At 36.6% G+C, this 16,676-nt stretch overlaps 1 protein-coding gene across 1 annotated transcript in view; it reads right to left on the bottom strand.

Annotated features, from left to right (window-relative positions):
• Positions 1 to 16,676, bottom strand: part of bin3 (bridging integrator 3) — a 62,047-nt gene that overhangs the window by 23,595 nt on the left and 21,776 nt on the right. The window contains exons 3-5 of the mRNA XM_057356425.1: positions 10,977 to 11,017; positions 6,998 to 7,059; positions 2,677 to 2,813 (exon numbers count right to left, since the gene is read on the bottom strand). Of these exons, the coding sequence (XP_057212408.1) occupies positions 2,677 to 2,813; positions 6,998 to 7,059; positions 10,977 to 11,017 (240 nt within the window). The remainder of the gene's footprint in view (positions 1 to 2,676; positions 2,814 to 6,997; positions 7,060 to 10,976; positions 11,018 to 16,676) is intronic.

Here is a 16,676-nt window from a genome sequence, read left to right as displayed (position 1 = left end):
GTGGGTGTGCTTTGGTTTTCAAAATAAGTCATGGAGTAATGAGTTATATAAAATAATGCTGTTTGTATAGGCTTCGCAAGTGGCTACTGCAGTGCATTAGACAAAAAGTTTATTAAGAAAAGTAACAATGACATTTATTGTGCTTTCACGGATGTGACACCAGCGCATTTACAGCACAGATGAACCAGAGGTTTTATACTGCCCATGTTCAGTGTTTTAACTGTAATGCACCACAACAGCCAAGTGACTTGCGTGAGCCACCTTATTCCCCTGTGCTACCCACTTGAGGGGCTCAATCCACAGTTTGAGAACTCAAACCTCTGATCTAAAGGTCCATGCATCACACATCATGGCCACTCTGCAGAGGTAAGGGATGTTTTTACACTTATCCTTACAGAAAACCCCGGTGGTGCACAGCATGTTGTATTTCTAGCTCTACTTTTTACATTTTCTATTTAAAGTATTGCAATATATCGCAAATCGAAATACATAGCAATATATTGTATCGTGACCCATCTATCGTGATATGTATCGTATCAGGAGACACTTGCCAATACACAAAGGATTACCCATGAACACGTGCATCAGGCACTGCACAATTAGCCAAACAGATGGATTCTTTTTTGAAACAATTACACTTTGTAACCGATCACAGATGAGTCTGTTGGGTGCAATGAACTGGTCCCAATGAGCGAATAGAAGCAGACAAATGTATTATTATGGGGGAAAACGTGAAGTAAAAAGACAAATATGAGGTTGTTGTGGGGCAGCCAGTAAGTATTCAAATCCTGCAAACACCTGCACTATGGTTATCACTTATTCTACATAAAAAGATGAAAAGGCGAAATGCACATTCATCTAATTCCAAAGTATCTTTGGTTTGTAGTGTTCTGTAAAAGCATCCAGTTGTTGTTTTTGACTGTTTAGCATATATTATTTCCGAAGAACCATGATTCACGCAGTTCTACATCACCCAGGCCTTCATGTTTATTTATACCATGTTCATAAATACTTGGGCTAATTTGATCTAACATTAAAAGTGACGCAGTTAAGTTTACCCCATTTACGGTAATTTTTGCAGCATTTTGCCTCAATAAAAGCACAGAAATGTGAAAAGTGTGCAGATTCCGTGTGGGCATGGAGATGAGTAAGCCAGCTCCAGTGTAGGGCTGGGCGATATGGCAAAAAAGTAAACTCGATAGTTTTTTTCTATATTGATCGATAACGATATTTATTTCGATATATATTTAATTAAAAAACTGTATTTAAAAGAATCTATTTTAAATACAGTTTATTAACAAAAGTTAACCTTTAACCAGTTAAAATTCAATTAAATTAATGCACTGTTGCAACACAGAGGATATTAGGCCATAAACAACATGTACCAGTTCATTCAGTCTCATTTTGACTCCATTGACTCGTTAAGTAAAGGGAGTGTTCATTCACTACATTCAACCAATGAAAGGACTCCGCTACTGGTACATTTGAACGCTATTGGCTCAGCACCTGCGCACATACATAACGCTGCAATAATGTCTTGCTCGAGTAGTGGGATTCATTCAATGTATTCAGTGAACCTTAAAGACATCTCACATAAACTGTAGTACATTTCTTTAATCATGCAAGCATCTTACATACAAGGTTCAATATTTTAATGTGCACACAAACTCACTTCATTACATCTCTAATCTGTACGTGGCAGTGCTGGTCTGTTTCATAAGCACCAGCTCATGTTAGCAGATATGTTAACGATGGATATAAAAACGTTTGTGCTTGAGTTTCGAAGTAACTTGCTTGCAATTGCGCCTCAAGTTTGTTTTGTTTAACCGGCGATTGCGAAAAAAACAAGACACTTGATAAACCGCGTGATGACAACTCGAGGTTAGTTTCACCTTTGTTTCCGCTTCCAGTAATGTTTTCCTCCTCATGTCGAGTTTTCTTTGCCATGTGCAGTATGAAATGGACTTTGTACTTTTGACGCGCATGATAAAAGCTGCACGCTGACTGACTGTTGTTGCGTTTATTTCTGCGTTCTGTTACGACTAAAATTAATCCATACCGAGTCAAAATGCCAATAGCTTATCATCGTTTTTGAAATACATTCTATCGCGATTCGATATGATATCGTTTATCGGCACAGCCCTACTCCAGTGGCAGCCATATATGCTCAAACATTACATGCTTATTATGCAAATGAGCATCATTGCCTAATAAAAGACAGCTTTAAAAGCCCAAATACATATGGTCGTAGTGGGGGTTGAGCATGTTATATTTAAACCAACAAATTGTTTTAATTTAAAATAATTCCAAAAATCACTGCAGCAGAACAACTGAATATGTTAACTAAAGAAGCTAAATTTGTACTGCTGGTATTTTTTGTTTATTTTTTATCAGAGTTTAATTTAATTTTGAAGCCACGCACTCCTTGGCTGGTATGTGGTTGCTTTAAAATGGATGCATGTATTTACAATGACATGTGCTCGAGCATCCAGGTAAATAACGATAACATAAGAGATTCATTTGTTAAATAAATCTCATTTTTAGACAAGATTCTTTTAATTTAATGAATACTAACTTTTTAAATGTTCAGTTGCATATTACTCTTAGGTAATAGTTAAATCTCACTGTTATTGGTAATGTTTACTGAAATGTAATATTGTAAAACTAGTCTCTTACCTTCTCCTGATTGAACGCATCCATTCTCTTCATGGCTGTATCTAGAGCGGTCATAGACTCCAAGAAGGCCTGATCCTGCTCACACAGTGGATTACCCAACAAGTCTCCTGAGATCTTCACTGCTGCTTTGGACATGGCTGAAAAAAAAAAAAACCTTTATTTCAACAAAAACCACTGCAGAAAATCATATCATACATTTTAAAACTTTGCTGTAAATTTGCGGCAGGTTTGCCAGTAACTTACTGTAGATTTGATTACTAAATATTTTCATATTAATATGGTTTTTAATTTGAGTTCAACTTTAATCAAAATTAATATACTTTGACTTTTGAGATTCAAAATGAGCAAGAAGAGACGCGGTCTCATTACTGCCATAACGCTGCAACAACAAAAAAGCATTCTTCCTAAGCATTTGAGACATTTTAGCATTTTAAACTTAAGAAATTACGCAACATTTACATAAGAAAAGTGACCCAAGATATTTAGTCTTGTTTTATGAAAGAAAATATAAGAACTAGGTAAGTTTATGTTTAAAACAAAATTGTAAATTAAATCTACAGTAAGTTACTGGCAAGTCTGCTGCAAAACTACAGCAAAGTTTTACAGTGTAGTCAAATGCCCTTGATGGAGTGAGATGATGCTTCAATTACAGACCCATGGATTAAAGTTCTCCGTCGCTACAATGGATTTCCGTTAATTGCAGCAAGTCTACGACGGATTTCTGCCAATTGCAGGGTTCCTGCCTGTCCTTAATGTCATAAATTCACTTTTCATGATTTTAACCCTTTGACGCGTACGATCACACCGGTGCGATTAGACGCGTACGATCACACCAGTGCGATGTCATCTGGCTGTGTGTCTGAGGGAATGAGGTGCACAATTTAACATACTACACAAGTGTTGGTCTAGGATTTGTCTGCGTCTGCACTATATGAGGATATGAACACATGAACTTCATCTCCAGAGTTGCTAAGAGTTTATTTTACCAGCATTGTACTGTTTGAGTGAAGCTATCGTCAAAAACATACTAACTCGGGCGTCTTTTCCGACAAGTCGTCAAAATAAAAGTCCTGTTACACTGAACACGAAAAAATACTGTAGTGTACTATAGTATTTGCTATGGGAAATTGTAGTGCCCTAGTAAATTGATAAACTAGAGTAAACAGATAGTATACTATAATAAAGTTAAAAAACATTAGTAAACTGCAGTAAAATTCCTAGATACTATATAGTAAATACTGTAATATACTATAGTAATTAATGTGGACAAATATACCACTATTGTATAGTAAAAAATGAAAACATAGTACTTATAATTTTTTGGTTTACCTAAATTTGATTTAATATTTTATTTAACATTAATGTCATTTGTCAATTACCTGCCTATTCACTTAAGACTAGTCCCAGACTAAAATAAAAGTCTTAACTGAAAATAAATAGCCCTGACATATCTTAAAATATGTCGTTGCCATTGTTTTGTCTCAAGATGCACACCAGCAGTATTTTTATCCAAGGCATTTTAATAAAAGGGAGTGGGACTTAAATATCCTAATTTAACTAAGGCATAGTCCTGTCTTAAGCTAAGCCTTGACTGTTGTGCCGGTAAGAGATGAATGGGGGATTGTCCTAGAAGAAATCTGTTAACAAAATGAATACAAAGGTCCACAATATCCAAGATGTGATTGCAAAAAAGGTACTTGTATTAGATCTTGTTTCTTTAGATTATAAAGTCTGACGTGATCTGAAAACGTGATATTTTGCTACTGAATAGTAGACAAGAACGCTTAGAACGCATGATTCTGTAATTATGACTTTTTAGTGTTATGTGGATCTTTTAGATGAATTTTAGGAGTACTGGTCTTGACTCGGTCTCGGCCCCTCAACGTCTTGGTCATATCTTGGTCTCGACCCCCTCTGGTCTTGGTCTCGGTTTAGGTGGTCTCGACTACAACACTAGCTACAACTGTTTGGCCTGTGCTACAAAACCTCTGTAACACCAGTGCTATTTAAAAGTTAACGTACAGCCCTGCCACTAACTAATAATAGGTAAAACGCTTAGAAGCAGCCTTGAGCACTCAGAATCCAAAACAATTATACTGACACTTCATATGAAGTTATTTTTTTTGTTCGGACAAGTAATTTTTAAATGACAAATGTACTCGTCCGAAGGACAACCACATGACAACGCTTAATGTCAAGCCCTGAAAAACATGCACTGAAGTTATGTAGATGGTTGATTATTTGTCAAGGTAAGTATAATGTTTTCATAGATTAAAAATAGCTTTTAAAATACGCAAACTGGCAACATGAAAGCGATTTAAAACATCTCCCCTTAAAACACTATTGGTCTTGACTATTTAAATAAAGTGTCGTTTAAAGGAATATGACTTGGCCTTACAAGAAATTCAGTCAGAAGACATTTTTTCACTTAAATTGAGAAATACCTTTTGGTCTGCATGGATTAAAGTCAGCAGCCATTATTTGTCAAGAACTCAAGAGCAAAATGACATGCTTGTTTATTCGAACATGAAAACAACAATGAAAATTGACATGAAACAGATGTTGAAGGTGTTACTGATATACCAAGGAAGCACCATAAATTTTCATACGTGACATTAACAATATTATAAATTTTTGCCCTGTTAGGAGTTTAACAAAATGCATTACAAAATTATTTTTATAGTCATGATGAAAAAAAAGTATTTTCAATTCAAAGCTAGTCTGTTTAAGAAGTTGTTGCTACAGCATCGTCAAGTTATTGACAATATTGACAAAAAGCTTATTGGCAGAATATCTATTTAATCTATTAATCTTTTTAATTCTACATATCGTCACTGTCCTTCTAAAATCTTGTATGTCCAAATTCACTGTTTTTCAGGAAATGGAAAAAACACTGTACTTTTTAAATGATTACATACAGCGTTGTCAAATTTGACAAGCACTTTTTAATACTTTTCATTGCATGGATATTTGCAAATCCCAGTGACAAATAATATAATAATGATTCATGACAACAACAAAAAAAATCACGAAATATGGAGATACGATGTTTCAGAACTACAGCAGTGATATGTAACTATTATTACATTTTCTATATTTAGATATTAACTCTTAACTTAAGAACAACAGTAACAGAGTTGTGCGTCTAATCTCAATAGACATTCACTATTAGCAATTGTTCAAATTGTCCATAAGAAAACATTATCAATACTGTATCCTCAAATACAAAATACAAATCTTTACATGGGGACCAAAATGACAAAACTTTTTTCTTTACTTTGCCCCAATTAGCTGAAGTAAATCAAGCCCCGTTTTGGGGTATGAGGGGTGGATGTTTTATCTGGCTTCCTGCCTCGCGTGTGTGTCTGATCCGGATTGACGCTGACATGCTCATCTGATCAGCATTCTGACTTAAAGCGGCTCTGGCAGGGAATGCGACGGACTGTAATTGGGGTTGGCACTATTGAGGCATCAGTACACAATCAGAGCCCTTTAGTGAATATTCATCATCTCCGTAAACTCTCAAACCTGCATGAAAGCAACTTGTGAAATCTTTGTTCTTTTGCCTTGCCTTTCGTGGATCTGAGATATACAACTAAAAACATCTTAAAACACTTCTGACTTTTGACCTTTTGTTAACTTCTAGACAAAAGGCCTTTGTTTGTTAATATGTAGCATGCATGTGTTTGACTGCTGATGCTGAATGACTCCCTGCGGTGTGGACCGACAGAGCAAGCGCAGTCCCAGACAACCTGCGCAGCACATGTTACTTCCAATGACCTTGTGCTGAAAAATCTGTTTCCATCATGGACATGCACAAACTATGCATCCACCAGTCAGTCACAAACTTCTACACATTCTCCTCCTACCTGCATGTTTGTTTATAAGATATTTTGAATAATATGAAACCATGGTTCCCGCCTAAGAATAAACCATCTACTTTTACATTAAAGGGGTCATATAATCCATTTTCACTTTTTCATCTTTAGTGTGTAATGTTGTGGTTTCGAGCATAAAAAAAGATCTACGACACTCAAAGTGTATTGCAAAAGGATATTTTCTCTTTTACATAAATCACATTTTAAGTACTACCACTAAAGGGGATTCATAGAGACTGGCGTTAGGTATAGAAATTGTAAAAACCGATATAAAATGTGTGAAATTCATGCATGAAAATCTATTATTTGAAAATCTGCTAAATGACTAAATGAAAATTATAGGACACCCAAAATACAAAATGAACGTTTTGTAAAGTGGCCAAAATATAGCAACTTTAATTGAAAAGAGGGGATCATTCAAATCTGACATCGCGATCACAAACCTAAATCAGCGTCTGTGCTTTTCTTCATGTCTTTGTGAAGCTTCTTTGTCTGTTCTTCCAACCTAAAAAGAAGGAAAGTGGAACATTAGTTGTCAAAATAGAAAAAAGATCAAATAGAAAAACTGTCTAGATTTTTATTTTTTGTAAAGAAGTGATGCTAAATCCTGTAAAACAATGCTGGGGTGTTCTGGTTGGTTGCCAGGGCATTGCTTTTGAGGTTGCCAGGACGTTCTAAGTTATTCTATTATGTTGCAATACACAGTTGTGGATGTTCTGGGTGATTGCAATGTGTTTACCGACTTATCTGGTATACGACTTTAGTCTCACCCTGATTGTGCATCTACGGGTGTTATAATAAAATAAAAAAATTTGACCATTAGAAAGGCATTAGAAATGTAACATTCACGTTCACTGCAGAACATTAGTTACAGAACAAATAGTTTAACAGTTTGAGGTTTTGAGAAATAATAATATTGTTGCTTGCCTAAGCAAACACCATTAATTATGATTTCCCACAGAGGCTTTAATGACACTGTTCTAATGACAATATTTCTGTACTCAATAGTTTCCACTATTAACTGAAGAAGAAAAAACTCTGCAGCAAACATATGGACCGTGTAAAACTGACAGATGTAAATGTTTTAATTACACTTGAACTGAACAGCATTATCTTGTCGTATCATCAAATGCTCTTATTAAAATTTCAATCAGACATAAAACAACGGTAGCTATTTTAAAACGGCTCATCTACGAGTATTCAGTAAACCCTGTAACGTTTCCCGAATGGCTGAGGAGATCATTCACAGGGTCTTTCGCTGCAGTGATCCATTCACACCCGTTGGGGGTGTTAACAACTGCAATTACCGTACTACTGCATCTGACTCGCGCTCACATGAATAAGTGTGTGTGTTTGTGGTGGTGATGGGGGGCTGTTCATTATAATCAATTAGGTGGAAAATTAGGCTAGGGGACTCCCATGAGCCACCTCTCACTGCTCTTATCACAGCAATAAAGGAAAACCATGAAACAGTGGAAACGTTGGTGAAATTGGTATTTTTTGGCCTGATATCAAAAAAGAATAAAAGAACGACATGGGTGGAAAAAGTGTGGGAAAGTATATTACGAAAAAAAAAACAATTGTAGAGATAAAGAGGAGGAGGGAATCACGGTTAACTGGCAACGAATGGAAAGAGAGACTCTTAACAAGATGTGATGAAGGACCCATTACAGTAGGTGCTAATAGAGTAGAACTGGCCCAGCTGCTCCAGACGTCTGGCATGCGAACGTGCCACCAGCACGCCTCGTCGCAAAACGTGAATGGCATTTAGAGCTAGCACAGGTCACAAGCCAACACATTAGCGCCAAACCTCCACTTTTTGACGTGGTATAAGGGGCAGGAGAAGAAAAAATTTGGGAAGTAGGCGGTGGATAAGATGTTAAAACAATGCATCTTCACGAAGCCGTTTACAGCGAGTATAGAAATTGGCTTTATTTTTAAGCATTAATTGATGTATCGTATCTACATATGTATATACAAAATTGCTCTTCTCAGAGTATAAAAAGGTCATTTGGCAGCTGTTGCTAAAGAATCTGTTTTATATACAGACTACTAGTCATCATCATATAATCAATTCTAATCATATAATCAAGTTCATTGCATGCAACATTTTGACTTACTGTGATTAAATTGACAGATTATTATTTAATAGATAAGTATTTCATTTATAATCATTTTAAATGTCAGCTGGATATTTTTGGAGGGGACCAAGAAAAATCTGGAGCGGCAATCTGTTAAAGAGCAAACAATAGAAATACTACATAAAATTAACAAAATCAAAGATGAATTTGAACGACAACATTTATTCATTATGAATTTAAATAGATATTAGTAATATTGTTTTTGTCAATTCTTTTGGCCACGATAAAAAGCCAAATCAGATACTGTGACAGCCCAACTATGTTTTTTAATTCTATATCTTATTAAAAAGGACAATTCATCCAAAAAAATAAAAATTCAGTCAATTCACCCAAAAAATTAAAATTCTGTCAAAATGACATTTATAGTTGTTTGAAGTTGTTTTCTAGCTCACAGAGAGGTTTATAGTACTGTACATGAGATGAATAAGTTACATGCGCAATGTAGACCACATGAGCAAACCTGGAGACGCTTCACCGCACATGTCCTGGGAAGTGCGCTTGGGCATCACCTTCCTCACCCACCACCACACCCCCAACTCCATTACCACCTCAAAAAATTCACGAGGACAACAGGCATTATGTTTTGGAGCACTGGGGTGTGTGTAGTTACGTAACGAGAGGCGTTCTGATAGCAATCAAAGCAGAGGTGCGGCCCTCTCAAACAAGAGTTCAGGCCCCTGCATGTCTGTGCCCACCCCGTGAGTGCTTGTGTGTGCGATATACGTGTTATAACTCTCTGTACTGAGACTCCACCCACACAAGTGAAACTAAAGGTAAAGGGTTAGCTGAGGCACAAAGCACGTACATCTCAACCAATGACCTCTGGCCTGAATCAGCAATAAACCTGGCGAAATATAAATGGTATAGGTTTGCTTCTTTGCTCTGCTTCTGTAGGTTGGTCTAAATATTTAATGTCTTTGTGTTTGAATAGTTGTAACACAAATCATATTTATTTTTATTTTGGGATGAAATGACAAAAAATCAAAAATCATGTCAAAAATCAAAACCAAATCATTTTGATTTTTTTTTATTAGGAATGCCCCCAAACCCCTCCTAATTTCCCTAAAATGGGCATTATTTTCTACTTCTTTCTTTTCTAATTATTTAGGGACATGTTCATGACAGGTATCCTTGGATCCCTCGGTTTTGTGGACAAACTGCACTGAGCCAGGATAAACGATAAGGCCACAAGGGGTGAATCTATGGGTAAATATATAGGGATTGTATAATAAGGTTTTTTCTCGACATATGAAGTTCAACAGGGGCAAGGAACCAAAACTCTAAAGGTGTACAGAATATCATTGTAAATTCTCTATTCATGTTGAAACCTCCTTGTTATTATATATTTATTTTTTTCTCGGTTTGGCATGTACAGCTACTTATAGTTATTTATTCATGTAGATACTATTGCTAATATACATGTTGCATACATTTGACAAAGACAAAATAGAGTTATGATTACAACTGGTTAAAATAACACTTTATATAATAACAACTTTAAAGATGATTATTATTATTGCTAATGCTAATAGCTTTCAGACTATTTGACATGCATGCACAGTGGTGCTATGAATATATCTGTCCTATGAAAATCTATAGACAATTATTCATATAGATTGTTTTGCTAATGTTTCTTAATGTACGCTAATCTTTTAAAAGACTATTGTGCAATAATCGTGTTTTTATGATAAGTAGCCTATTGCTTTGTGTATGTACTGTATATGTTATGTGTAAATACACACAGAAATGTATATGCCTAAAAAGATGTCACTATATACAGTATATACAGTATATATATATATATATATAAAATATTAATTTTTATAGTCATATTTATTGTATGTTTGTTTAACAATGTTTGTTCTGTACAGCTGCTTTGAAACAATGCAAACTGCAATAGAAACAAACCTGAAATAAATTGAATTGAACTAGACACATTTCATTCAACGTCTGGCTCTCACAAGAGTTGCTGAAATACAATACAATGCAACAGTCTCTTTTTTTCACCTTTTTCCAAAATTTATGGACAAACAAATTGTGTGTGTCAGTCCATCAAAAGCCTCCAGATCCAATGTCGCTCTATTTTTAAAATCCATGTACTGCTTTAGTAGTTTGTTCTCGTTGGGAAAACAAATATTGAAATGCTTGTGTTTTCTTTTAAAGTGCCATCATTTGGTGAGCATTTTCAGGCAGGCTAATGATACTCACAAACATTCAAAGCTCTGTGGGCAACAAAACACATACAACAAAATAAAAAACAACAACGGACACGTCAACTTACTTTTGGAGCTTCTCATATTCCCGCTCAAAGTCTCTTTCAACCTGTGGAAGACAAAATATAAAGACATGTGAGTGGAAAAATAGGAATAGATAAAATAATCTCTTTAAAGAAGTGTGTGGGGAAACTGCTCTACATTTCTATCAGCTCTTCTGGGTGTGTAATCACAAAAACAGGATCTACAAGGTAGCAGAATCTAAGAGTAAGTTGAGATCGAAAAAGCCACGTAGCCAACAGAAAAAAGTGACTTGAATGTAATTTTGAGATGTTTTAGCTATTAGGCAAAATCTCCAAAGGATCAAATGAGAACATTTTGAAAACAGAGCAAGCAGAATCTTTCATTTGGAACGCTGTATTTATTTGAGGTCCTGTAATTCTCTTGCCACATTAGCTTGTGTCCATGCCACCCTACCACTGTGTAGGGGTTTAATGATGTCAAAATTGCAGCAGCAGGGGTTCATGTCCTGTGGTCTGGTGGGAAAAGCCTGTAAATAAACAATATTTGGAAAGGCAGGCGGCCGGTGTCCGGCCTGTGGCCTGCTCGCTCACGGCTGACCATGAATGTGTGGCATAACAGGAAAGAAGGTGAGCTTTGGAAAGAGGTGATGAGGGAGAAAAAGAAATGAGAGGATGAATTACCTCCTTAAAAGGAGGAAGAGATCAAGACTCCAGCTCCCAGACACGGAAGTGTACAGTGTCCACAACAGAGAAGAACTGATGAACTCATAGTGAATTTTTTCAAACAATGACTCAAACACATCCCCAGAATTCCTTTTGTACTACAAAACTAGATTCAACTGGACCAAGTAAACATCTTTAAAAAAGACTTCTTCATGTCTCTGCGTATACTTGACTAAATGCAGATTATTCAAAAATAAAGGTAATTATGTGTTCATTTCTCTTCTTTTTTTATGTGATGTGAAGTTATGAAAATCAAATTATAAATCTTAGTTTAAATAACATTAAACACATAGAATTAATGCTAAAACTTTAACTGAATTTGCGGTGTAGTTAAAATAAATACAGATTAAAACATTTTAGTTGAATGAACTACAAAACTAATAAACAAACATACTTTTTAATGTTTGAGTCAAGTTTGGGCCAACTAAGAAATAACAATTCAAGTAACACTTTGGAGACCGAAATTGAGTGAACGTAAAATTTCTGTGGACTAGTTACTAAATAATTAGTTGAAGCAACTTGAAATTTTTTACAGTGCATGTTGTTTCTACAGTAGCCCTAAACAGACAAACTGCTCTACAGAGCGTGTTTCGTAAAAACGTTATCTCCTTCGACAAAGAAGTGAAAACATGACGACATCATCTTCAGTTCTGTGTCAGCTGCCGTAGCGCTTCATTAGGGAGGAGTAGAGTGAGCCGTTGATAGGGCTGAACGATTAATCGAAATCGAATCGCAATCGCGATGTGAGACGTTGCGATTTGCTAATCGCAAGAGGCTGCGATGTGAAAAATAGGAAACGCGTCTGTTCCAAGCCCGCTTTGAGTGGCATTCTTGCTAACCAACTGAGTGAGCGCACCTCCGTTATGCCTAATCAGCACTGCCCCAGCCAACTGCATAAACATCCGTCATTAAAAAAACAAACATACACAAGGCAGGAGAGAGACAGTGTGTGTTATTATGGCATCTGCAGAGTCAGATCGATCATATTACGCGAATAAATACTAAAGAACAGTCCAATTCAGAAGACCGCACACACAGCCTGTGTCATACTCGCGCGACTCTTCCCCGCGTTGTGCGTCTCGCGGACGAGCCGTTTAAACTTGACGCGCACACACAGCCTGTCATACTCTGCCCCGCGTTGCGCGTCTCGCGGACGAGCCGTTTAAACTTGACGCACATACACAGACTGTTTCGTAATGACGTTTATAGTACTTGAGTCCGGCTCGGGCATCTGGCAATATGGATGAGGCTTGACGCACGCGCGCACCCTGTGTAAACTCACGCCTAGCTCCGCGTTTCAAACAAATGTAAATTCTATCTAACTGTTTTGCTAATTTCACTTGGATGAAATAAAACATTCAGCACATTTTTTACTTGTTTTAAAAAATCCCACATACTTAAACAATAATAAATCAGCCTATGTAAACTATGAACTATTTTAATAATTCACTAACACAATAGAAAATGTTATGGATTTAAGGGTTACAATGGGAGTTGTATTTGTTTTAATGGAAACTATAATAGTGTACACTGGTATTTGGATTCTATTGGTGTGATGTAATCTGGAAGTTGGGAACCAATTGAACAACAGTATGCCCTATTTGAATAATGCCCAAAGCACACTACAAAAATTAATTTTGTAATGGTTTTAATGGAAACAATTAAATGTTTCTTTTTGTTGTTTTCTTTCAGGGTAACTATACCCATACTGTGCTCCACACAACAATATTGAATTGAAGCTTGAATTAGAAAAGTTAAAATCGCAAATCAAATCGCAATCGCAATGTCTGTCAAAAATATCGCAATTAGATATTTTCCCCAAATCGCACAGCCCTACCGTTGGTCGCAATTCGCAAGCTCACCGCTAGATGACGTTAAATTTAATACACTGGACTAGGGGTGTCCTCGACTAAGGATTTACATAGTGGAATCAGAATTGTCATGTATTGCCTATAGTCGAATCGCACACAAGTGTGTGTGTGTGTGTGTGCGCGCTAGCGTTGCGTGCATAGCGCAAAGTGCAGGGCAACATTGATGCGCCAAAAACAATCAAATATTAATTTACATAATTTGTTTAGAACAGAATATACCTTTATAATAAATAAAAATAAAAAACGAAATAAGCCAGATTCCAGTCGCAATGTGCAAAATAAATGTGTTTAGGCAAAATGCAGGGAAACATGTATTCAAAACACGAGCATCAAATAATAAAATGAATGGACATTTTCCTTAAACATTGTTGTGCCACTTACTAGATCAGATCTCGCCTCAAAACTATTTTCAAAACTACTCGATAATAATGAATTATTTTTACAAACGGGAATACAGCATGTTCATTACCAATGAACTACAAATAAAGTTACTTTATTTACAGCATGTAAAGGAGGAATGCATTTGTTGGGTGCTGTCCCTTTAAGGTCGCTGATTCTGTGGGCAGAAGTGACTGCTTGGGGGGAGGAGCGACAGGGAGAAAACACTAAGAGAGAAAAGCCATGTTGTTCATTTTGAAGTTTACATTAATCCCAGTTTGAAGCTATAATTTAAAACTATATATTCCCAGCGTGGTGAGTAGTTCTTATGTAGTTTAAGTGTATTTATAGTTTCTGATATGTGGCTATGTAGATCGCTATTTGTGAGTAGCGCCATATCATCTAAACGGATAATGTTATACACTTGTGTTTTGATGTTTGAGTAGACATTTACTGTTTTATATTGCTTGTTAAAATATTCATGCAATATATGTTGCATTTAGCTGGTAAACGAGGTTAAATATGCGTTTGTGAAACAGAGACTGCTCTAGAAGTACGTGTTGTTGATTGTAGCAAGTATGTGATCATGCTTAATGCAAATATGTGACATTAGCATTATAGGGATTACTATATATTTGACTTATAATCATAATTTAATACTTACTATCTAAAGCTGATGTTAAGATGGTAGAAATTTTATTTTTGTTGCTGTGAACAATATTGGATAGTAATTGTAAATTGTTTGTTTTTACAGTTTGACCACACACACACATAAATGTGCACAAATACTCTCAACTAAATTAAACTACAACAACAAAGACCAAATGTGTACATTCATTGCGAGTACTGCACGAGAGGAATAAAGGACAAAAATCAAAATCTCAAGTTAATGTTATCATTTCATGGGTAACATTAAAGTCAAACACTAGGAATTAAGAAGATTAAAGACAACATGGACAAAGATTCAGAAACAAATACCACTCCTGAGCAACAACAAATGGGTCTCAACGTGGAGTGGCAAAGGCTGCTGTGACACGCTTGATGACACAGATTACAACCGATATGGACTGTAACCAGCCCAAAGAGGCTTTGGATGAGGCTGTTAAGCGGTTTCATGAGATTCATGACACATACCATAAAACATTAGAAGATGATGATGATCTTGATGCTTCTAAGGGCTATTTAACATCAGTGCTATTTAACATTCAGCAAGCTGAATTTGAAATGGAGGGACTGAAAGGCTTACTGAAACTCAAAGATGCTGAGATGAAGGAAAATCGTCGAAAGGCTGAGTTAACAACAATAAATAAAGACTTTTCAACTCCTGTCTCAGGTAACCCATCCCTTAACTTTCGTCCATCACTTTCTACAGTGAACAAGAATTCTTTATGCCAACTACTAGATCTGTCAAGGCAACAATATCAGTCACACATAGATTCCATGCACCTACCACCTGTTGACATCATCAAGTTTGATGGAGAACCCTTAAAGTACTGGCAGTTCATGAGATTGTTCTCCTCTGTGATAGATAAACAGACCGTGCCAGATCAAGAGAAACTCACTCAACTGCATCAGTACACTGTCGGCCAAGCTAGAGATGCTATCTCACATTGCTTGTACAACCCCAACTCTAGCCTGGGCTATGCGGAAGCCATGGCTATTCTGAAGAGACGTTTTGGCAATTCATATGCAATATCACAAGCATGGGTTGACAAGGTGCTTAATTACAAAGACATTGAAGACAACAAGCAGTTGCAAAGCTTCGCTGACATTCTGTGCAGCTACAGAGACACCTTAAAGGCAATGAAGTGTGAGAAAGAGCTGAACGGTGGATGCACATTGCTACAAATTGTAGAAAAGCTACCTGAAGACAAAGAAAAGATGGCTTACAAAAAACTACGAGATCATCAAGTCTGGCCGTTTGCCAAAGTTGGATGACATAGTCAGTCTTGTTGAATCAGAAGCTGCTAAGAGGGCAGATCCTATCTTCAGGAATCTTGTTAGTACTTGATTTAAAACTTGTTGGAGAATTTCAACTGGCAGAGCTAAGGTAAATTTCAATAAGAAAAGGCAGACATTCGCAACAGTATCAGTTACTAATGAATCCACCACATCATCCACACTAAAGACTACATCAAGATTTAAGTTTTTAAAGTGCACTGAAGGACACTTTCTGAACCAATGTCAAGCTTTTAGAGCTCTGTCTGTTCAAGAGCATTTGGCATTTGTTCAACAAAAGCAACTCTGTCTAAACTGTTTTGTGAAAGGTCATCACAGCACAGTCTGTACTCGCAGCCAGGTATGCAAGGTGCCTGGATGTAGAAAAAAACGAATCTACTAATCAAGCTACTGAAGATGAGCCAGCTGCTGACCCGCCACAAGCCATTCAAGCACAAGCCACCAGAAAGTACATTGAAGCCAGTCAAAAGAAGATTGCATTTCCTATCTTGCCAGTAGTGGTTTCACACAGACACAACCGATTCTCTATAAATGTCTTTGCTTTGCTTGACAGTGGCTCCAATGGGACCTTTGCTTCTAAGAAGCTAGTTCATGCTCTTAAGCTAGAGTCACGTAAAATGAACATTAAACTGAACACCACGGAGACCAGAAATCTTAATGTAGTCACCCTAGCAGTGGATCTACGAGTTGAAGATGCTCAACAAAGGAACTCTTACCTTATGAAGGGAGTGCTGTGTCGGGATCACCTGAACATAAGTCTCGACAATCTAGTCACACAGCATGAGGTGTTCCAGTGGCCACACTTGAAGGAAAT

This window comes from Triplophysa rosa, linkage group LG17, assembly GCF_024868665.1.
Source record: "Triplophysa rosa linkage group LG17, Trosa_1v2, whole genome shotgun sequence".
In the NCBI taxonomy this organism is placed as follows: domain Eukaryota; kingdom Metazoa; phylum Chordata; class Actinopteri; order Cypriniformes; family Nemacheilidae; genus Triplophysa; species Triplophysa rosa.
The sequence above is the reverse complement of the archived record's forward strand: the minus strand, read 5'-3'. Positions and strand labels throughout refer to the sequence as shown.